Here is a 23,493-nt window from a genome sequence, read left to right on the forward strand (position 1 = left end):
TTTCTGCAAGAAGAAATACATCTGAAAAGCCCTCCAGAAATGATCAGTACATGCAGAGATACCTAGGCAGCTGTCTTGGTTGGTTTTCCATTTTGCTTCAGGGCTTTTTTGTTTGGCAGGGGTGGGAGGGAAGGGGCAAGTCCTTCACAGTGCTGTGTCATCATCTTCTCCAAAATCTCCCACCAAAAGTGAATGCTTATCTGGTTCACTAAGAACTACACTGTTCACTGAACGCTTGTCTGAAAAGAGAGAGTTTATAGAGGCTCTACTGTAGTTGATGATTCGATCCATTAAACTCAGTTTAGGTGAACCTGTCCCAGTCTCATCAATTCCAATGTGGACACTGATTTCCGATGGGCTCTTGTGCCTCATTTGGCTACGGGCTCGGAACTCAAGTTTCTCAGGACTTGGTTTCTGGTACCTGAGGAAGGAAAAACCAGAAGATGCCAGATATAGCTCAGGTTGAAGAAAAACACACCAAAATATGGAAAGTAACCATTCTGCATGCTATGATCATCCACCAGCCAGAGGCATTTATAATTTGATCTATTATACAGTGATGAAAGTTTCAGATTTTAAGGCTACTATCCAACCAGAGGCTAATTCAGTGCTTTTTGGCCAGGACACAGAACAGGTAAAGCTGATGCACATCACTCAGTATTTAACTGCTTAAGTGGTGCTGAGCATCTGCAAAACATACTGGCAAAATGCATCTACTAAGAGTGGACTGCTACAGCTGTCACTTACCAACTCTTCTGCTCTGCTTCTGAGAACTTGTGTTAAGTAAGTAATACAAGATATCACAGTGCTACACTACTTCTAACTGCAGAGTAAGGAACAGCTACACAATGACAAATGCAGCAGCTTGGTTTACTTACTACAACAATCCTCTGTCAATGTGGTGTTCACAGCTGCATTGTTTCAGAAACCAGAGTGTCCTGACAAAGGCCACTAAGGAGTTCTCCATTGTGAACACACTTCTGACTTGTACGTTTCTCTTTACCTGAGAAATGACATTTTCAAACACTGCTGTTTGAAGCACTTTGGACCAACTGTCTCCTCTTGCTGCTGAACACAGACCTGCCTGAACTGTTCTTTCACAGTCCCACACTCACTTTCTCCCATTCTTAGTAAAAGACCTGAGTTTCAAATCCAAATTGCAAACCACAAAATGTTCATACTCACATCTTTAACAGCAAAGAAGAAAGTACAACAGAAACAGAGGAGGCAGCCATGGCTGCAGATCCCATCCAGGGCTGCAAAACCAAACCAATGGGCAGGAAAACACCTAGAAAATAAGTTCAGAGCAGGAACAGCATTATTCATATATTAACATATACAATTTCACACAGACTGCCTAATTTTAGTTGTATTTCTATTTGTTAATAAATAGTCATAATGTGGGAGGACAGCTCACAAGCATACCACTGCAACATCCCCAGGCAGAAAACTCTACACTTATTGACAGTCAGAAATAGAGAAAATAGATACTCTTCCACACAACGGTAAATCACTGCCATTTTCTGCTCACTAAGCACAACCTTATTTTACTGCAGGGAAGCATTCACATACCAGCAGCTATGGGAACTCCAATGAGATTATAAATTAGAGCAAAGACAAAGTTGATCCGGATCCTTTTCACAGTTTTCCTTGATAGATCTATACTTGCTACCACATCCATCAAGTCATCCTGCAAGTTAATATGTTTATTAGAGAGGTCGAAGAGAGGAAAAAAAAGCATACATGTAACCATCATAGTCTCATTTTCAAGCTAACTACCATACACTGGATGTAACAGACTATATGAAGTAAGTATTTATGCTGCTCTAGTTTGTCCACATATTGCCCATAGAATAAGCCCCAACCTTATTCCAGATGTCATTGTAATCCAGCAACGCACACAGCACCACACAGTTCAGCTCTAGACACTGAGCACTATTTCTGTCAAGGGGTTGGTTGTTGATATGCAGGAAGCAGTGACTATAGCCCTTGGAGGTACTGGGGTGTGTTACTGAAATGTAATTTATATTTGTCAAAGGTCACTTTTTCCTCCTCTGCCCACTCTCAAACTTTAATTACCCCAAAATTCTGTGCCCAGAAAATGGGAAAGTTTCCTTCATAGGATAAGTATCACTACCCTAAACAAACACGACTAAGGCAATTTCTGCTCCAGTTCTCCTGGCTTATGAAGGTTGTACAGGCCAGCAGCATCTGAACCATTCAAGACATCCTGGGCCTTCTAACCTCTCTCATCTCATTTTAATGAAGCACTAATTTCTTACCCTAATTAGAACCACATCAGCTGCCTCAATGGCTACATCAGTACCCGTGCCAATAGCAATTCCCACGTTGGCCATAGCAAGAGCTGGGGAGTCATTGATGCCATCTCCAACCATGGCCACCCGCTTTCCTTCGTCTTGCAACTGTTTCACTTTGGCTACTTTGTGGGAGGGAAGAACCTCTGCAAACACTTTGGTGATGCCAACCTGAAGAGAGAGAAAATACAAACCTGTCTTGCAGCTCTCCTACTTGCTTTCAAAGCTTCTACCTTTAATAGCAAGGTCGAAACCCACGCTATCACTCATGAGCTAAGTACCAAACCCATGTAATATGAAAATAGCTCTGAATCCCAAGTTGATGCTGCTTCCATTCAGAAAGGCTTCTTTTGTTCCCCTTCCCCCTTACTCTGAATGTGTTTACACTTCCAGTTTTCACAACAGCCCAGTTGTAAGCCAGCCACAAGTGACACCATGACACAACATGCTTCCTGTGAGTGGTCTGTAGCAAGCTGCGAACCCAAGCACGTGTGTAACAGCTTACCTGAGAGGCGATAGATCTGGCTGTTTTGCTGTTGTCACCAGTCATCAGGACAACTTCTAATCCCATACTTTTCAGAGTGTAGACAGCCAGCTCAGCTTCTGGTTTCACAGTATCAGCAATAGCTATCAAGCCGCAAAGTACTCCTAAAAGAACAGAATGTGTTTGTAATTTTTTTACCCTAAAACAATAACATCCTTTTCCCCCCGTAAGACCAATTCCAGAAACAGTAATATTGACAGTAAAAAGCAGAACAAGAACAGGTAGCAGGGCAGCAGTGTTTAAGGCAATACAGAACATGGACTGTCCAGCAACAATAAAAATATCTCTTTTTTTTCCTCCTTCTCTTTGAAGTATTTACATCATTATTTAACTAATAATTATCATTTTAATCTAATTTTATTAATATTAACATAATTACACAACCCACACATTTTAAAGTATTAGTTAACATTAATATTTAAGATGTTATAGTAATTACTAACATTATTAACAATATTATTAGATACTAGGAAAAAATTCCTAGTGGCAAGACATTGGAACAGGTTACTCAGAGAAGGCAGAAGACGGCTGCCCCATCTCTGGCAGTGCTCAAGGCCAGGCTGGACAGGGTTTGGAGCAACCTGCTCTAGTGGAAGGTGCCCCTGCCTGTGGCAGGGGGTTGGAACTGTGTGAGCTTTAAGGTCCCTTCCAACACAAACCAGGCTGCAGTTCTGTGACTGTAACTCTCCTGTCAACTAAGAAAGGCAGGAAGAAGTCTCGCATATGAGAGTTTTATAAAACTAGCTAATGATTTCTTTTCATCCTATTATTCTGCTTCAGGAGTAACTTCTATGACATTACTGCTTACTACTTTCTGTTCAAATGGTGACAAATTAACCTCTGAATAAAAAAAGACAGCACTGAACTTACCATCAACAGCTGCTAGAACTGCTGTGCGACCTCTCCGTTCATGTTCCATCATGGCTTTATCCACCTCATTTTTAACAACGAGGCCGTTTCTGCTCATCCATTCCCGGTTCCCAATGAGAACAGAGTATTTCTGAGAAGCCCTAGTAGCTGAAGGAAGAAAATACAATCCTGTCATCATATAGATAACCGGGAAGCTTCCCTGCAGCTAATCCTGTCCAGGTTCTCTCAGTTCGCACTGAAATATCATTACAGATAATTTAAACACAAAGTATATTTTTCTCAATACTTTCTGCTCCACCAGTCTTTTCCTGTGTCCTTGGCAAGAAAAACATTAACATTTCTTCAGTAATGGGAGTTACCATGTTAGTGGGCCAAGAATCACAGGTCAAAGGACAGTAAAGGACCAAGTCCCTTTCTCAGTGCTTCTAATTTATATTTAACAGCCCAATATATAAGAAAGACCTAAACAAGAACTGTTCTGGATTGAAAACCAGTCAGTTCTGCAAATATACATGATTTTGGCTAGCAAATGGTAATTTAGGATGAAGCAAAGTAAAACCAGAGAGAGCTGAAAGACAACTGCAATGTGATCTCCTAGCCCCATATTCAACATGTAACTTCAAAATGTATTTAATCAAAATGTCCCAAGTGACGTGCGACCATGACAATCACTGGTGACCAACTATTTCACGTGTGCCTTGATGCAAGCCCAATTCTCCAGGGCAGAAAAAAATGACTTAATTCTTAAGGATCCTGAAGAAAAGAGCAAGAATTATCCACTTTATTTTATAAGCCAGCGTTAGCTTACCTGGTAGCTCAGCATCAATAATCAAAGCAGGCTGCGCCGATTCCTCCACGTTTTCCTCAATTTTCACCAGTGTCACGTTTTTAATATTGTTTTCTTCAACCATTTTATTTTTCCTGTAGAGCAATCCTTCAATATTGGTGACTTTACAACTAATGCCACAGCCTGGAACTACCTGAAAGTCTGTACAAGTCCCAAGGGTTTCCACGTCCAGTTCCTGAAGAAAAAGGATGCAAGTTGAGACAGTTTTAAAAGATACAAAAGCATTCTGCATTTAAAGCCCCCTCAAAATAAAGTGCAGTCAAACTAATACTAACAGGAGCAGTCAATCATTAAAACATCAGTTTGAATATCCAGTGCCTCTAACATGGTATTAAGTGGTTTATATGGCTCCACAATTTTCAGCTTTCCCTAATGAATATCAATTACTTCATAAATAACTCAAGACTATTCATACACATTAAGTGCTGCAAGAGAGGTTCTTCCATAACACAAACTACTCTATTCCTGTATAAGTACCTTACCTTCTTGCAGTATTTTGTAATTGCTGCTCCAAGAGGATGCTCACTGTTACCCTCTGCAGTCCCCACTATGGCCAGCATTTTGTTACGTGGTAGTTGGTTGCCCTCCACTAGAAACTTCACCTGTGTCACTTCTGGAGTCCCGTGAGTAATAGTACCAGTTTTGTCAAATACAACCACCTTCACCTGCAGCAAAACAGGAAGACTTCATTCAGTGAACAAAGCTTTAACGTGTAACTTCCTCAGAAAACCACCTAATTCAAACTCACTGTTGCGTACTGGTGTACATGTGATGATCTGCTCAGGCAGCAACCAGGAACATGCCACCAACACCAGCCTTTGGAGTTCTTGTAACCATAACCCACGTTTCTTACCTTATGTGCCATCTCCAGGGGCTCTCCTCCTTTGATCAATATTCCATTCTGGGCTCCTACTCCAGTACCAACCATCACAGCCGTGGGGGTGGCTAATCCCAGAGAACAGGGACATGCAATGCACAGGACTGTGATGGAGGCTTGGAAAGCAAAGCGGATTATCACTTCGGCAGCAGAAATGCTCTTGTTGTAACCCTGGTGGCAGAAGTTTTAGCAGTAGAAGAAATTGAACAATGGATGCAACTACACATTGCCTTTGATGTTAAAATACCTGCAAATATATAAGCTAAAGTATGAATATTAAAAAGTAAAGCTCAGGCAAATTATGCAAAGCTAAAATTAACGACTAAAGGACTAATTAACTACTAAGTTCTGTTCCATACCGCATATACCCATAAACTGTTTCATTTATAGGACTTTTTCCTAAATAAGGTACCACATGCTATAACTTTCATGATGTAATGTAATAAAAGATACTCTATCAACAAATATATGCAGCAACAAAGAAAGAGGATATGAAGATTGCTTTCTTGGAAATGAATTATTTCTAATCAGAAATAGTCACGAACCAAGAAATCTGTGATCTAAGCAACCCTAAGGTACACATTAGGATGATCCTGATCTTCCTCTGGCATCTGTAATGAAGATGAATCCCACTGATTTCAAAGAGGAATTAACACAGAGCTATGCTGACAAAATTTGATGCACAATTGGAGCTTGTGGCACAAGAAGCTTCTACTCCCCCCAGAGAAGGGATGGAAATGGGAAATGTTGATGTTGAGTATTTACTTTTTTGTATTAACTTCTTGTTTTTAATACTAACTTTCAAGAGTTGATCAATGACTGTAGAGTCTCTAAGTATAAATGGAGCATTGGTAAGGTGTAAAAAATGTAACAACAATAATAACTATAGCCAGCCACTGCCTGCAAGGATAATTCAGAGAAGGAATCACTGCAGTCTAACAGACTTGCAGGCTAACTGTTTATTAAACATTTCAAAAGGTGTTTAAAAGACATTTACTCACCAGAAAGTATCTTTCTACTATTTCAAAATCCACAAAACCAATTATAATCCAGGCAAAAAGGGTAACCACAGAGACAGCCACAATACAAGGAACAAAGTAGCCACTAAGTTTGTCTGCAAATTGCTGAATAGGAGCCTAGAAAGAAGAAAGATGTCAGCTCCAGCAGCATTATGCTTACTCTGTGCCTTCAGACACAGACACAATCAGAGCTGCTGTTTGCAGCACAGTTGGCACACCATATTGTATAATTATGTATTTGCTTAATAAGACAATGAGACTTGGAGCTGTAGATTGTATCCAAGTCCTTATTCAGCAAGATACTTCATTATGCAACTGCAATTTAGATCTAAATCATCTTAATCACTCTTCAAGTGATTCGCTATGCTGATGCCCAAGTGATAAGCCAAAACCCAAATGTTTCAGTTGATAATACTCTACCTTTGAGGTCTGAGCCTCCTCCACCAGTTTAACGATCTGGGACAGAGTTGTATCAGCTCCCACATGAGTTGCTGAAATCAGCAGTGATCCATTCTGGTTAATAGAACCTGCAATAACTGTATTGCCAGGTTTTTTAGTCACAGGCATCGCTTCACCTACAAAAAGGGCAACAAAAGATACCAAGATATATTTTTCAGGAATATTATCATAGCTACCAACTCCTAGCATGCCGTTAGAGGAGTGAGGACATCAGTTTCAATTTCCCTTCTCTAGATTAGTTTAAACGAAAACATTTTTACACTTGCACAAATCAAATGCTTACCTGTGATAAGAGATTCATCTACCATGGAGTGTCCTTCAATAACACGACCATCCACTGGGAATTTGCCTCCTGGGATCACTTTGACAATATCACCTCGTTGAACCAGTTCGACATCAACTTGCTCCTCACTAGAATGATGTATAGTGTTTTTAGTAAGAGACTGTCAACTGAAGTTACCAGGCAAAACCAGTTGTCACTACACACAAAGCATAATCCCACTGGTTGACATTGTAAGCGTATATAAAAATTGCCAGAAGAAAGGCCATTTTAAAGAGCGCTATCATTATTTTATCATCATTTTAGTTACTCTCTAGTTGTGAAACCCACTTTTTTTTCTTATCACAGCAAAACTTAGCAAGATTCCAATAAACCAGACAAAAGCAGAGTTATTTTTTCTGCATTTTAACATCTGGCAAATCTGCCAGCAAATCTGAAGTTATTTGCTCCATAGTTCTACAGAATGGTAACACTTGTCTGTGAATTAGGCAGATTAACAACAGGAAAAGGAACAACAGAAAAAGCAAATGACAAAGCAAGATACCTTAAAAGAACGTTATCGGGGCCCAAGGTAACAATAGTAGCTTCAGTAGCTTGTAATGAAATTAGTCTTGCCAGTGCTTCTGATGTTTTACCCTAGAATAATAATTTTCATGGTTTTCTGACTATGCTATTGAAAGAAATTGCTGGGTAAATGACAACTGCATGTGTTGCAATTTACCCTATTAAAAAGACTTTCTTCAGACAGACTAATATTAAGTCATCTCATATTTTTACTAGTTACTGAAGATGATTTTACAACAAAGAAGGTTAGAACAACCTAATAAATCTTGTTCATGGGACTTGTTTTAAGGTACGCAACATTCTGAAATGACTCTTAGTGTCTTGCAGCTTGTAGATACCGTGGCTCGTGTTTTTCTTACCTTTGCAACATGCTCTAGCCATCGGCCCAAGGAGATGAACACAAACAGCATAGGAGGCGTGTCGAAGAAAGTTACAGGGTTCACTTTTGCTTTCTCAGCCATTGCAACTAGAAGAACAACAAGTGAGTACACGAAGGCAATGGTGGTTGCCAGTACAATGAGCACGTCCATGTTTGCAGTTTTGTGCTTCACTGCTTTGTAGGCCTGGATATAGAAGTGCCAGCCTCCAAACATCTGTAATAAGAGCATCAGTTGTATTTTTATATATATATTTATGTATACACATCTATAAACATGTATCTATTTATATATATATATATACACACACACATTTGTAACACACAGGAGCAGCATTTCCATAAGAGACAGAGACACCCATTTTATTTGTGTTATTTGCCTTCTCCATCTCTCCCTGAAAAAAATCCAAGCTCTAGCCAAGGGCTCTGACCTCTACCATAGTACTCCTGAGTCTTCTCACCTCCACGCCATTCCACCAGCTCCTCCCTGTGCCCACCAGTGCATTTGGGCAAGCTGACTCAGATGCTGCATAGCACCTCTACACTGCCTGGCCTGCCCCTAACACCACTTATTTTGGCCACAGCAGAACCACCTCAAAAGAACCACCACAATTACAGTCAATTTTAAGCCCAGTGAAGTAGAAGTTGTCATATTCCCACTTACCTGTACTGGGACACAGAGTAGAAAGGACAGAAAATTCATAACAGACAATCCTGGTAGGAGCTGGTATTCCAGGACCATCGAGGAGTGAAGAGCCTCCATTTCCTCACTGCTCATGTTGTGATGCACGTGAGCATCTGAAAGTTGACTGTCCATCACCATCATGTAGATCATCAGCCCCATGACAGGGATGCAGAAAACCAGACTCACAACAAAAGACCTTTTCCACCTCAGATTGAAAAGAAAAACGGAATTGGTTTGCAGTCCAGGGGGTAACAGTTTAGCAAGTCTGCACAGTCACATAAAAATATCATTAGTTTTGCTGTTGATTAAAGAAAGAAGAATCTAAGTATGTTCAGGAATACTTACTGCCTTATTTCCTGCTTGTGATCTAGATGACTAGCAGATCTATCTTTTTTGACTAAGGAAGTGCTGAAGCCTAAATCCTAAGGGGAAAAAGCATAATAATAAAAAAAGAGAACAGCCTATTTTTAAAGACTTTGTGCTCACAAAGTTATTGTCAGATTACTGATGGTGTCAGCCTTACATTTACATTATTATTATCTCTAATACGATTGTTACTGGTTTTATTTACCTTGCAAAGATAGAAAAGCAATCTGATGTGGAAATCTGCCTTTCTAGAACACTAAAATGCTATTCTTAAATGTGAGGTTTCAATATGGTTATTCCTGAGGCACAGATGTAGAGAAATTGAAGGAGAAAGCCAAGAAATTAATTTCAATTTCATCTCTCCTGCTACAGTACTCATGGATGCGCTTTATCTTTCTGCAGACCCATAACTGGTATCTTCAACTCTACCATAGCCTGGCTTTCCTAGTATTTCTGTATAAAAGCTTAGGTAAAGTCATAACAGAGCATTGCTTCTGAGCTAGAATACATGTTATCTGCAGAACCCTGCACTAATAAGATAGCAGATGGAAGGAGAGACACAGATTTTTTCCTCTCATAGTCTTTCCTCCTCTTTCTGGAATACTTTTCAAAAGACACTGAATATTTTACGAGACTTGGTGCCTTCACCAGACTTACCTTTACCACTTGTATAACATCTCGAGGACCTATAATCTCAGGATCATATTTGATGTGTGCTTTGTTGGTTGCCAGAGCTACTGAGCAATATAAAACACCATTAGTCTTCATGAGGGTGGATTCTATTTTGTGTACACAAGAAGCACATGTCATTCCTCTCACCTGGAAAATAAAGGTTCCTTTCTGTTACCAAAGCCGCAGGTTACTCGGTAAAAGCATCTTCAAAAGCAGGAAAAGAAAGCGTGCTTCTGACCATCCTGAATTACTTATTGCGTGTTTCTGGGATTTGAAGCAATGAGGTGGAGCTCTTTAGGTATGGATGAGAGCACTATAGAAGAGACAAGGTTATGAAGCTCTGCTAAAGCTCTGCTGGCTCTTGAAGCTCAGAGCTTGGGCTACGCTGAGTTCAACTCAGCTACAAAAAAGTAAAAAGGGAATCCTTGAAATAACCAGAGTAATAAAAATCCTATAGGAACAGTTCTCTGACTTAGTGCAGCAGAACTGAGCCAGCACAGTTTGCAGGACAGGATGAGTTTATGACACATACCTGTTGTACTCTCATATTTTATTCTTTGTAAATTAAGCTCTAATATACAATGAACACTTCAGGAAGTGGACGCTCACACAAGCACATCCAATAGATAAAAGTAATAAAGACAGGGGTGGTTAGTTTTAACTGTTAGCTTACAACAAGTTCCAGAATTCCATCTCCTTCACCATAGTTTTCCATCACAGTAGCTCCAAATCCCAGTTCCCGGATGAGCTCTGCAATCGCTGAAGGGTGTATGACAGCAGGATTATACCTCACTTCTGCCTTCCCTGCCATTAGGGCAACAAGTATGGAATGTATTCCTAGAAAACAAAACGTGTGAATGGCAGATCATGTTTAAAAGTCCCAGTGCACTTCCAGTAGCAGGATGGCACAGCAGCAATTGATTGAAATTGAGAATGCTACCACAGTGGAAGTACAAAGAAAGGAAAACATCAGCATTTTTGGAAGATACAGCAACAATGCAACAAAAGGACTTAACTGCAGGTGTGGCAGGTGAAGTATTACTCCACATGAGCTGCATGGTTTTAACAGTCTAATTACAGACATTCAATCTATGCTATATGAAAAGATTATCTGGTTTTACTTAAGAGTCTTCTAAAATACAGTTCTGCATACTTTTGTGATCTGCATTTACCACTTCTAGAAGCCTTTTTCAAAGAGAGAACACGGATGAGAAAGGGTAGATCTAACAATGTGCAATCCTACTGTACACCAACTGAAAAGGATTTAGATTCATCCATTTTCTAGGATAAAAAAGATTAAATTCCAGGTTATCTTTGAACACACCCATCTTCATTACAACAATTAAATACAGTCTACATTAACAACTCTGTTACATTATACTTATGCAACTTTTTGTCCCTGCAAATATAATCATCACTGACAGAAGACAGACACAGTTGTCCTGACTTGCAGAGCTAAAATTAACTTTGTCTCTTTAATCCGTATTACTACTGTCCTTCTCTAATAACTCGCTTCCTAACACAGGCATAATGCTTCTGCCTTTAACCTGGGCATGGCCCTCCGGTAGAAAAGATTTAGGTTAGTTTCACAAGGATCCATATTTGATCCTTATATGCTTTTTGGAGCACTCCCAACTCCTGCTTTTGCAAAGGCATTCTTCTCTAGCCACAAAGCAGCAACAACCACATTGTTATCATCCTGTGTTCTCACTCACAAAACACAGCAGCAATAGTACTTCTCTTGAGAACCCACCCATATAAAAAAGCTGTACCAAGCTAGATGGATTCTCTAAAAGAAACACTCAGAAGTTTAACAGATTACACTGACATGTATCTTACCATCCTCTCTCCTCAGATTTCTCTCAATGTTGGCCACACATGAAGCACATGTCATTCCTGTGACCTGGACATAGCACTTTGATACAGTCTTTGTCTCTTGTCTCACAAGATGGGTTGGTGACACTTTGGAGGGAGGCTCAGTTCTGTGGGATTCCAGCTGCACTTCAGGAGAGGGCTGAGCTGAAAAGGAGATTGCAATTCAGGACACTGTGAACAGCCATAGCAATGAGGGATGAGCTGGTACTGCCCCAGCCACAAATACATGCTGCTGTAAATTTAAACCAAAAAATGGTGTTTGTACATGCCTCTATTTCCAGGTATCTCAATCATTTTTAATTAATCTGCTATACTAAAGGAAGTGCACATGTATTTCATTATCTCATTGACAGTGAAGATGAAAAGCTTTTCTTGGCATGCACAAAGAATGTGTCAACTACTAAATTTCATCTTGGGTGGTACCAAATTCTAAACAAAACTACACAATCCTTTTAAATGTAAAAGTTTAATACGTCATTACCTGGTAAAAATGCATCAAATCCCATATCCTCTATTGCAGATCTCAAGTCTTCCGGGCACGTTTGCAGAGGGTCGTATTCTATAGTCCCATTATGGTTTGTGAGAGACACATGAATAGATTTGACACCTGCCTTTTGGGATATGACTCCCTCAATGGACTGCACACAGGAGTTGCAAGTCATTCCCTCAATATTTATTACAGCAACTTGAGTAAGTGGCTGGCTGGCATCCTTCAAAGCTGGATGAGGAGACTTCAGTGTAGACACCAGCATGGGGAAAAGTGCTACGTTGTCATACTCCTCAGGAAGGCTGACTTTAAATGTCTCTGGAGACACTGCTTCTATGGCTCTTTTCAGTGCTTCTATGCTAATTAAGTTTGGGTTATAGCTTATAATAGCAGATTTCTTTTCTAATGAAACAACTATACTTGTTACTGATGGGAGTGCTGATATGGTGCTCTGAATATTGAGGACACATGAACTGCAGTGCATGCCATCAATCCTGAAGACAACTGTCTTTGTGTCATTCATACTTGAGGTTTCTTTCAGTGCTGTCTCAGAGCCTTTGGTCTGAGTATTCCTCAGCCTCTCCAAGTCAATGGCACTGAGCTTGAGGGGTTTAGGCTGCTTTTTGAAAGATGCTGTGAAACCAGCAGCTTCAATTTGATGCTTTATTTCTTCTGCTGTAATCAGATGAGGCTGGTAGACAACAACAGCTTCCTGATTGTCCAGGGACACTGAAAATTAATCAGTAAGTGTGCATTACTGCCCTAAGCATAAGCAGCACATTGCCCCAAGAGCAACAGATCTTGTCAAACGCTTTGAATGCTTTAAATGGTCAGAAACCTAACTGCAATGGAAAGGAGACTGAATTGGTTTGGTAAATACCAAACAACTCAGTTCTTTAACCTTTTTTGTCTACTACAACAACAATTTTCCACTCCTCTTTTCCTCAGGTTTTTGCTCTTTCCCCAGGATTTTCACAAATGGCACTATTATTTCTTACCAAATTTATTCTTTTATCGAGGGTCCGTGGCAATCCATTTATGCCAAAGCTATTTATATTTTTCTCTTGCCTTTAAGACACAATTGCATACATGCCAATATTAATTCTTAATTGAACAGAAAATATAATAGACTACAAAAAGACATCTGGTATTAGAGATTTCAATAGCTGGTAATAAAACTTAGACACATGTAACATCAACAGCCTCACAATGATTTGGGCCCCTTTCTTACTTGCTAGTCCAAATTAAACATGCAACTAAATACCAGGTACCACCACAAAGAGTAACTGTCACACTAAGCTATCTAATTAAACTCAAGATATCTCCATGATGCTGTTGGGGAGCAGGTTGATCAAGTCCAGTTTACATAAAAATACACAAAGGTTTTACCTTTAATCCGCTGAATTCCCTGCAATTTGCCAATCTTCCCCTCGATGGTGCTGGTGCAGGAGTGACAGGTCATCCCATCTACTTTCAGGCGGAGCACAACGCTACTTGCTTGAGACCAGCTGGAACTTTCACAAGTATCAGGCATTACCTCTGGTGCAGAGATACTTAAATCCACCCCTGGGACCATTTGCATAACCTGCTTGCCATTTACAACGGAAGGAATGAACGTCACCACTGCAGTTTTTTGGTCAGAGGACATTTTCACATCCACAACACCTTTGTTCTTTAGCAGCGCACTACAGATCTGTTTAGAGGTTAGAGATGACTGAGTAGGAATTGTAAGAAAAATAGTGTCAAGTAAAACAGGTTGTGGGTTTGAATCAGCTAATGTAGCATCAAATCCCATGTCATATATTGCTTCCTGCAGTGTTGCTGGAGTCTGCAGTTTGGAGTCATAAATGATGGCTGCATTCTTATCCTCTAGAGATACCTGGTGAGAGAAAAAACCCAAACTAAGTTAGCAAACTGCAATACTGAGGAATGAAAACTTAATACCCTGCATGAGACTAGAAATAACTTCTACTTGCATATATTAGCAATACTTGTTCAGTGTAATTTTATCCAACAGTACTCACCTTGAGGAGTAAAGCCACCAACAGCCACCATAAAGTAACCTCTGCTCATCTGTGCAACGCCACAGCTAGAAAGAACAGACTTCCGCACCCCAGTTTCAGCATCCTTTACAAGTCTGTCTGGCCACTTTTACTTAACAACACCCAGACGGCATTAACACATTTAATGGAACTTCCAGAGCCAAACCCTCTTGAACCATGATGACTAACCCAATTCAATAATCAAAGCAAAAGGGCCCAACAGAAAAAACTCTAATCACATGCACAGTTCTGCAGTTAGTAGGAATTACCCTCAGGCTACGAGGATGGACAAAAACACTCTTTGACAAAGAGCACAGATGTAAGCAGCAGTGAAGGGAGTGCAGTTTCCAGGCATCTCAGGCACAGGCTGTCACCTTGCTCTGAGCAGTAAAGAGCATCAAACTGCACAGAACAAACTTCAGTTTCGATGTTCGATAGATGACAAACATTAAGGAAGCTGATTTTCCTCGCTCTGTACATTTTGCTGATCCAGAGACCTCCTGATTTGGTGCTGACCTTTCACATCAGATGGTACAAATATCCTCAATTTAATTTCCTCCCAACTGATGATATATCAAACACAATTACTGCTATTTCCAAAAGGGAAAACCGATGCCTGCCAGAGGCCAAACACATTATCATTCAATTCTACCTTTCCTCTGGGCAAAGATACAACTTAAAGAGCACAGTCATGATTAGATTAGATGAGTTAAACCATTCTAAGAACAACCTTCCTTCATTTTTGTCCCAATTACGTGCCTTAGCAGAATTAGCAACATGGACATTTATTGGTTTCATTGCAGCTGGAGGCAAAATAGCCTAAATGCAGCTCTGTTTGCCTGTATCAGCCACCTAACATTCATCTCCTGTGCTGACCTAATTCATAATCACTGAACAAAACCCTGGTGTACAATTCTCAGAGATTTTTCTGAAACAAATGATCTGGCTGAATTGAAGTTCTGCTGCTGTTATGAGCACAATGACTATGCATGATCTCTTACAGTCCTGTTTCTTAGGGTCCTGTTCTACTCAGACTAAGTTTTTGTAATACATTTTCTTGCCAAGAGTGGGATTAGAAATAGTCAAATACTAATAATAATAGTCCAATACTAATAATAATAGTCTAATACTAATAATAGTAAGGTATTTTGTATTAAGCATACAAAATTCTTAATACTCTCCTTTAAAAACCTGCTTCGTCCTTACGTAAAGGACACTATGGAATGCACAATGTCTTCAAGCAAGTTAAAGCAGGACTCTCTCCTCCTATCTCAAGTCATCTGCACATTCTCAGAGATTAACTGGCACAACAAGAGTGCAAGGTTGATAAGATTACATCTTTTGCTGGAATAAGGGAGAAAGGGAGGATTCTGAAGTCAGATTATTTAGGGCTTATTATTTTACAGATGTTTTAAGCCTTCATTTGACTTCATGCTTGTGGACACCTGGTGATTTATCTGACCATACGATGCCAAAAATGTTAACAGTGGTATCCCTAATTCTACAATGGTCTGTTCAGTGATCCAAGGTTCTGGTGTCAGAGCAGAGTCTCCTGTCATGTTAAAGCTCCATACTGAAGGGAGATGAAAAATGATGCGTCTTGTAAATATTGGAATTAAGCTCTGCCATTTCCTATTGCTGCTGCTGTTAGGACTGTTCTTCCTAACACAAGTTAGGTCATAAAACTAAGAGGAATCTCCCAACTTTTAAATTGTTTCCCTTTTTAAAACTACTATAAAATGATGGATTGTGTAGGAATGATTGGCTAGCCCTGTTAATGTTAACAAAACATTGGTATCAAATCAGATCAAGGAAGTCGGGATTAAGGGCAAACCAAGTGGCTCTGGTAACAGTTCAGGACTATAGTTCTGCTGCTCTTTCTCTTCCATTTCTTCACAAACAGTACAAAGGAAAGGAAACTTCTAATGCGTGAAAGAGCTGGCTAGACTCCTTTGCCACCTGCACTACCTGCTACTCTTATTTCATGAACCACAACAAAACCAGCTTTATTTTTCACTGTAAATCAACTACCACATGATGAACTGGACACCTCAAGCCCACAAATGCTTTTCAACCTGTTTAAGTGACCTCTGTGTGCTATCGGTTTGAAAGAAAGGGCTTGGAGGCTTGTGAGCAAGCAGACATTTATTCAGTGTAAGGGATAAGGCCAGCTTGTTTTTCTCCAGTGTAAGCTCTAGGGTTTTTGGTTTATCTTATTTAAACTTTAATTCTTGCCTTTTTTGACTTCTCATAACTTCACAATCCTGAATTCATTGTGAAGCAGAAAATTACCTAAGAGTAGCAGATAATGACTTCGCTCCCGCTGTAGTGAAGTGAGCACTTGCTTTTCTCTTATATCAGAAACACACTAATGCACTTCTACCATCGGCTTCCCATCTTGCCACATATTTTCTTCCCTTGGTGCAGACCTCGTCATGGTTTCTCATGTAAGATCAAGGCTTTGTAAGAAATAGTGATGGTGTCACTTACTTTGATGTTATGGATGCCATTCATCCTCCCAACATGCTGTTCAACGGTCTGAACACAGGAATTGCATGTCATCCCCTCCACACCAAGGACGATGGATTTCACCTCCATTGTGAAACTCTACTCAAGTCTTCGCGTTGCTGTTGGCCAAAAGCAATTAAAACATTTGTTCTTAAAAGATTTGTTCACCAAGATTGAAACCAAAACCATAAAGGGATTTAACAGATGCTTAATGTCTGGCTACAGTGGAAGCAACAGCAAACTCTGATGATTAACTGAGTGGCTGAAGTTAAGCACATGCTGAACTTGGTTTTTTACCATGGGGACTTATCGTGGAAAAGTCAATTACATGAAATATTAACAATGTTTAACAAAATTCATTTTCTTGCCCCTTAGCGATGTTTCATAACTGTTCCCTGTTATAGAAGGTCTGAACATTTCTGGTTTCGCTTTGAGACATGCTATAAACTGTGTAAGAATACAAGGATGTTTCATCACAGAAACAGGTTTACCTCCCTGATGCACAAAACTCAACACTGCAGCCTCATCAACAAGTCAAGACGGCATAAATCTCTGAATCAGTGAAATCCTCAATAGATGAAATATGTATTTTTTTCCTTTAATTGCAGTGTGTGTGAAGAGCCAGCATTACAGAGCAGATTTCTGTCAGCCACTAACCTGTGGGAGAATTTAACTCCCAGCAGAATCAGCAGAAGAGGATTACTTTAAGCTCACTTCTTTCCTTTCTCACTTTGTCCTTTCTCAGGCTCAACTACACATTCAGAGGTACAAGGTAGTTTTAAAACCACTATAAAGCTACCCAAGAAAAGACATACTTTCATGTCAACATATTGAAATATGCTCCTTACTGCTTACCTCAGTTCTTCCTTAAGGAATGCTCAGTCCATACAGAGCAAACAAAGACATTATTGTAACTGCACTCACAGAGCAACGAATATTCCCACAAGGCTGAAGTACAACTAAAGTTTCAAAAAGCACTTGATGTACAGTGTGTTTCATGAGCACAGACATGCACATAGAGCAAAGTAAAATGAGACAAGAGTCTATCACAGACAGAGTCAATCTGTCCTCTAGTAAGGTTTGGATAAAAGGGAATTTAAATGCACTTCAGGTACATGACCAACTCAGAACTGCCCTGACAGCTGCATTATTACTGTGTTTTGACAATAAATATGAAGTAAGGACGTAGTGAGGCTGTGAGCTGCTATCTAAAAATAATCAAAGGTTGGTAAGATGTTGCCTTGGATGAGAGTTGGCTACAGCCGTACATCAGCCAGAGTCTGCTGAGCTCCAGGCTATCTTCCCTGCTCTTTGGTGTATGAGACTAAAGCTACAGTACAATAATATCTATTGTTACAGGAAACAGCATTAAAGTCTTTTTCTGAAGTCATATGTCAATCCAACAGCAGCCACACATGTAAGATGGTGAACTGGTGCTATTGAAATGATTACAACAGCCACCAGCACTGCTACTGAATGCCCACCAATACATAAAAGATTTAACTGATTATATATGCAAAAATGACATATTTGTACCTATTTCCTCCATTTTCTGAGCCTGTCTCCTTGCCCTTGTACTGTTCATTTCACATACAATCTCTCCCACTCTTTTTTACACAACCTCATATTTTCCTACATAGAAGGCAGTATGTGGAAAGACAAACAGGGATTATTAGAGCTATTCTACCTTAATGGCCTAATTAACTAAATAAAGTTTGCAAAATTACTTCAAATATGATGGATGCTATTTACAGAAGCGCACACAAATACTGTGATTGCAGTAATTCAGGACCACTCAAAAGCATGTTAGAATCCTATTACATCAATACAACATCCCATGTATGTTTCAAGTGTGTGCTTTGTACAGACACAATCTTTCCTTTACATAAAACACATGATCTGCTGTTTGTGTTTGGATTTCATTAATAAATCAAAACCAAACAAGCTGCAATCACTCAACCATTTTTTGTTGCATTACTGAGGTCTTTTGACTGCTCTCCTGGGACCAACTGACCAGGGCCCCTGGCATTAGACACTGGGTAAGCACTGGACAGAAAATCTTTTCCTAGAAGAGACTAATTCAAACATGCAAAAAGCATAAAGGCCCAGCAGAAGAAGAATTCACTTTTTTCCCCTCAAGGCCCCAGAGCACTAGGACTGAATCCAGAACTTCTGTGTTGGAATTTATTTGTTGGATTGCATTGTCTCTTCTTTTTGGTCTCTGGCTTTTAGTTAAGAAACACAAGAGGATCAATATGATGCGTGCATCCTTAGCAGCAATGTTGGTGGAGAAGATGACAAACACTGAATTTTACTTGCTTTGTTGTAAATCGCTAACAGCTTTCATATCATTTTTAAAACCAGGCTTGTCTAAAGACTGAGATGCATTCAAATCTAAAGGTAGGAAAGGAGCCATTTGTGAGCAACGCTGCCTCTTCACACCAGTTACCAGGTGTACAGCCTGAGATTTCTGAAGACCAAGCTGTCTGGAATTCCAGTGCTCCTGATGCTTTAGAGAGCTGTTGTCCACAGAATAACGTACAGGGTTAACATACAGCGCCTGTAAGTCTACATATACCCTTTTTCCTCCCCTTGCAGAATTCCCAGGACAAGGAGTTACATTTAAAAGCTAATACATGGTTACATCTGAGACAGTGTTCTACTTTGTTACATTCCATTTCATTCCTAGCGCTCTGCCTCCCTCACAGTTCTTCCTGGTAGAAATACCTTGGCTAAAACTCAAAAGAACTCTTTTTGTCATAATTTCCCCCTCCCGACAACATTAAAGTAAGAAAAGCTCATGACTAAGCAGCCTGAAAAGTATTGTTACACCAATAAGTTATGACTAAATGCACACAAGAGGTGTACACATATTGACCATATCATCTTAGTTCTCCTTATATGTGTTAATATTTCACCAAGTTCACATGAAAAAGGATGCAGAAGTCAGAAGATCCGCATGAGGCTGTGTAACAACCTGTGTATACTACAGTAATGGCTTGAACTTGGAACACCCCATTTCCTCACTCTTGCCATCAATCACTACATATCTCAGTTTGCTTTCTCCACCCATTAAAACAATATATAGATTATAATGCATATATATGCATTAACCCAAAGGGAACCTCATTGAAGAAGGAGCAGTAATGGTTCTGGAATAACGCAGCTGAAACAATCAACAAAATCCAAAACTTCTGGAATATCTAAGGAGTTTTCTAAGTGACAACATGTATTTTATAAGTTGACACTGAAGATCTTTATTACCACTGACTATGAAGGCAAATGACTGCTAATAAATAACTTGTAACTCAAAGTTCTGGACATATTCTTTAAAGTAAGACGCTAAGTAAGTTATGGATCGCACACTGTTTTAGGGAAGAACAAGGGTTTTGTTCTTAACCAATGCATTGCTCCATCTATAAACCACCTTCATCCTCAACTAGTAAAGAGTTTTAGGATTTGATGATGCAGACAAGTGGCAGCCTCCCTCCCCCCTTTAATCTACCAGTTGTCTATTTAGAATACAAGAAAGCAAAAGGCTTCAATTCAACTACTGCTGTTTTGGAATATCGTCTACAGTGGCTTCGTTTTACAAAGAACCTTGACTTTGAACAACTTTTGTATAAGCTTTCTGTATCCTCTAATACACAATTTACTCCCTTTCATTACTTTCACCTTGTTTTGCAGTACACAAGGCAGCAGCACTTCCTTGTTTGTACATTAACACCATCAAGCAGTAGAGCCCTAGCAATAATCTGGCTCTGCAGACCTGAGCATGGCAGGCTATGTGCAGAGAATCAACACTCAGCAACAGAGAAAGAGGCTATAAAGGATAATTAAACCAAAGCCAATATCTGGGAATAGACGTAAAGTCTTTGAATTGTTTCTTCCAGGTCCAATTTTAGGCTTAACACAGGCTTGGGTTGCCTGTGTGCAACTTAAAATCCAAACATCTAATTTCCTTGAAGAAAGTCAACTAGTGTTTCTAATAAGTGAATGATGCAACAGAAAATGAAACAATTTCTACTTCCAACTGCAGTTTCTTCCTATGCAAAGGAAAACTCAACTGTGACCCAGCACAAGGCAACTGAGAAACTCAGATTCATCCCTCTAAACAACTTACGTTCTAACAGGAGTCTTTAAGGAAAGTATCTGAAGCAAGACAAGGCCTGATGAAGACAAAGCTGTCATTCACAACCTCTCACTATCACAACAAAAAAAGGAAGAAAGAAAATATGAGCAATGCAAAGAGGAAGTTACAACGCTGGTAAAAACCTGGACTTTCTTTACTTCACAAAACACCACTTTAGTGCTTCTAGGATCCAAGCTAACCAAGGTACCACAAACATGCTCCATGCCAGTTCTAGGATCAGTAAGGACATGTAAGAAGTGCTTTACAGTGAGGGTGGTAAAACACTGGCACAGGTTGCCCACAGAGGTGGTGGATGCTCCATCCCCGGAGACATTCAGGGCCAGGCTGGATGTGGTTCTGGGCAACCTGATCTACTTGAAGATATCCCTGCTCATTGCAGGGGTTGGACGAGATGAGCTTTGAAGGTCTCTTCCAACCCAAACCATTCTATGACTGTATAGCTGGGAAGCACAGGGAGTTTCTGGCTACGTGCACACCATCAGTTTTCTAGACGTCAATAGCTTGGATTCATAGCTACTGAAAGAGGTCAAAGCCAGGCAAAAAACACAAATACCAGAAACAGAATCTGTCAGATTTAACTACAACCTTTAGAGTTTATTAACTTTCTAAATGGCCAAGTCCTACTTTATAGCTTGCTTTAGTAACTTATCTTTCTGCTGCCGTAAATAATTACATTAGCTGGAAAACTGTACCTTTCCCTAAAAGTCTGCAGAGACCTAAGAAAAGGAACAAAGGACAGCGGGAAAGGAAAAAGCTGTATTATCCCATCTGTGGGCTGGAGAATGGGTTGCAGGTCCAATATGAATAGGTTGCAGGTCCATGGTTTTACTCTGCTCATTAGCAGATATATTTGAAAGTATGACTAGAAGTGTGAGGCTTAATCATTCAGGAAGAAACTGCACATCTCTAATAATGCGCAGACAGCCTTGTGATACTCTAACCAGGCTGTAATTCGTGTTGCTCAAGACTTTAACAAGCCTTGCTCAGTCAGCACACCATGGAAATTACTTTGAGGAACCTTATTTCTATACAAGCTGGATGAAAAGCGCATATTGGAAACATTCTCCTGCACTTCTATTGAGTTTCGTATACCTGAACAAGTAAAAGACTTTGTTAAGGATTTCTCTCATGTCCTTCTACCACCTCTTCAAGTCAGATTTTAGGAAGACATACATGTTCCCCTGGAAGAATCATAGCAAGTATTAAGAACAGACTATATAAAGCCTACTTATCTGAGTATACTACAGCAATGGAGGCGCCTCACTGTTGAGCTTAGTCTCAAAACACAAGGCAGAACAACGTAGGATGTATTATACAAGTGAAAATAGCAGTAAACGACATGTAACACTGGCTTTTACTTTCCTGGTTAACCAACGGGGAAAGGAAAAAGCTTCAGGTCTTCCACCTACAACAAAATATACTCTAAGCATCGATTTCTAATCAAATGGTGTTTGTGCTCACACAGTGCACTGTAATACACACAATACAATCTGGATACAGACAGGCAATAGTTTGCTCTTGCTCACTTTCATGAGATTTTACCCCAAAGCATCATAAACAACTATTTGCCCTTCTCCAGAATAGTTGCACTGTGTTTTTTAAGAGGCTCTGTAACTTGTCCATTCCAATCCATTCCAAGTCTTTCTCTGAAGACCTCCGACAGTAGAAGAGGTGCGTTTCCAAGCCCATGCACACTTAACTGTATACCAAGAAGCAACGAGACCTGGCATGTGGGCGCCCGCTGATAAAACCAGCCTATTACGCTTCCTTTCGACTCCCGTTTGATACTACGCAGCCTGCCGGCACTGGCTGCATCCCAAAGGAACCGCGCGAGTGCCAAGGCGACTCCCTGGCATCCCTGCGTGCCCAGCGCTGGAGAAAACACCACGAAGGCAGGAGCAGCCGGGCGGGGAGCGCCGCTGCGGGTTCAGAGCCGTGCGCCGGACCCGGAGCCCTCCCTCGGTCTGTTCCCGACACGCCAAGTCACCCCCGAGCGCACGCGGCCCCCGGGAAGAGCCGCGCAGCCTCAGAGCCGGGGGGCTCTACCCTCACCCCTCCGGGCGGCAGACCCCGCCAGCAGCCCAAGGCGCTATCGCCGGGCTCTGCCGCGGGGGTCGCCAAGGGAAGGCCCGTTCCGGCGCTGCGCCTCAGACATGTCCCGTACCCCCCGCTGCGGGGACACGTAGCGCAGCCCCAAGGAACCGCGGCCGAGGGGACGCACCCGCCGCAGGTCCCACTCCGCACTCACCGCAGCCCCGACCGCTCTTCGCTGCGGCGCAGTCGCGCCTGGCACCTTGCCCCGCCCGGGCCGGCCGTCACGTGATCCGCAGCGCGCCTGGCCCCGCCCGCCCGCTCACGTGACAGGAGAGCGGGACACGTGACGGCGGAGGGAAGCGACGGGGTCTGAACGGCGACCGGTAATGGGAGCCTCGGGCAGCCACTTCCTGCACGCCCGCTGGGTCAAAGCCGGGTACCGGGGCTGCTCCGGGGCTCGGGCTGACCCTGCGGGTCACAGCCTGCACACAGCACTGAGCCGCTTCCTCACCAACTCGGG

The 23,493-nt window shown here is 41.0% G+C and overlaps 1 protein-coding gene across 3 annotated transcripts; it reads right to left on the reverse strand.

Moving 5' to 3' along the window:
* Positions 1-100: 100 nt before the first annotated feature.
* ATP7A (ATPase copper transporting alpha) lies at positions 101-23,264 on the reverse strand. 3 transcript variants are annotated; one of them, XR_013957589.1, is made up of 24 exons: positions 23,188-23,264; positions 16,769-16,905; positions 13,626-14,115; positions 12,231-12,965; positions 11,714-11,893; positions 10,548-10,711; positions 9,860-10,021; positions 9,182-9,258; positions 8,816-9,041; positions 8,135-8,368; positions 7,756-7,847; positions 7,215-7,342; positions 6,893-7,047; positions 6,455-6,589; positions 5,430-5,624; positions 5,059-5,241; positions 4,538-4,751; positions 3,730-3,876; positions 2,821-2,963; positions 2,283-2,486; positions 1,573-1,690; positions 1,186-1,288; positions 879-1,003; positions 305-421 (listed from the first exon to the last, which is right to left on the reverse strand). XR_013957589.1 is itself a non-coding variant. In XM_080625109.1 (23 exons), the coding sequence occupies exons 2-23, from the start codon at positions 16,874-16,876 to the stop codon at positions 145-147; spliced, it is 4,470 nt and encodes a 1,489-aa protein (XP_080481235.1). In that variant the 5' UTR covers positions 16,877-16,905; positions 23,188-23,264; the 3' UTR covers positions 101-144. The 3 variants fall into 3 exon arrangements, 2 of the variants coding, with proteins under 2 accessions (XP_080481235.1, XP_080481236.1); XM_080625109.1 differs by lacking the exon at positions 879-1,003 and having other exon boundaries at positions 101-421; XM_080625110.1 differs by lacking the exons at positions 879-1,003; positions 23,188-23,264 and adding an exon at positions 23,161-23,179 and having other exon boundaries at positions 101-421.
* Between the last annotated feature and the right edge of the window lie 229 nt (positions 23,265-23,493).

The sequence above is a fragment of the Psittacula echo genome (genome assembly GCF_963264785.1).
Source record: "Psittacula echo genome assembly, chromosome: 8".
NCBI classification, from domain to species: domain Eukaryota; kingdom Metazoa; phylum Chordata; class Aves; order Psittaciformes; family Psittacidae; genus Psittacula; species Psittacula echo.

Bases quoted from the DNA above. Each gene is read 5' to 3' on its own strand.
- ATP7A (XM_080625109.1), bottom strand. From the start codon at position 16,876: ATGGAGGTGAAATCCATCGTCCTTGGTGTGGAGGGGATGACATGCAAT. The intron at 12,966-13,625 runs GTAAAACCTTTG...ATTAATTTTCAG, and splicing joins GGGAATTCAGCGGATTAAAG to TGTCCCTGGACAATCAGGAA. The intron at 5,625-6,454 runs GTGAGTAAATGT...TTCTGCCACCAG, and splicing joins TAGTAGAAAGATACTTTCTG to GGTTACAACAAGAGCATTTC.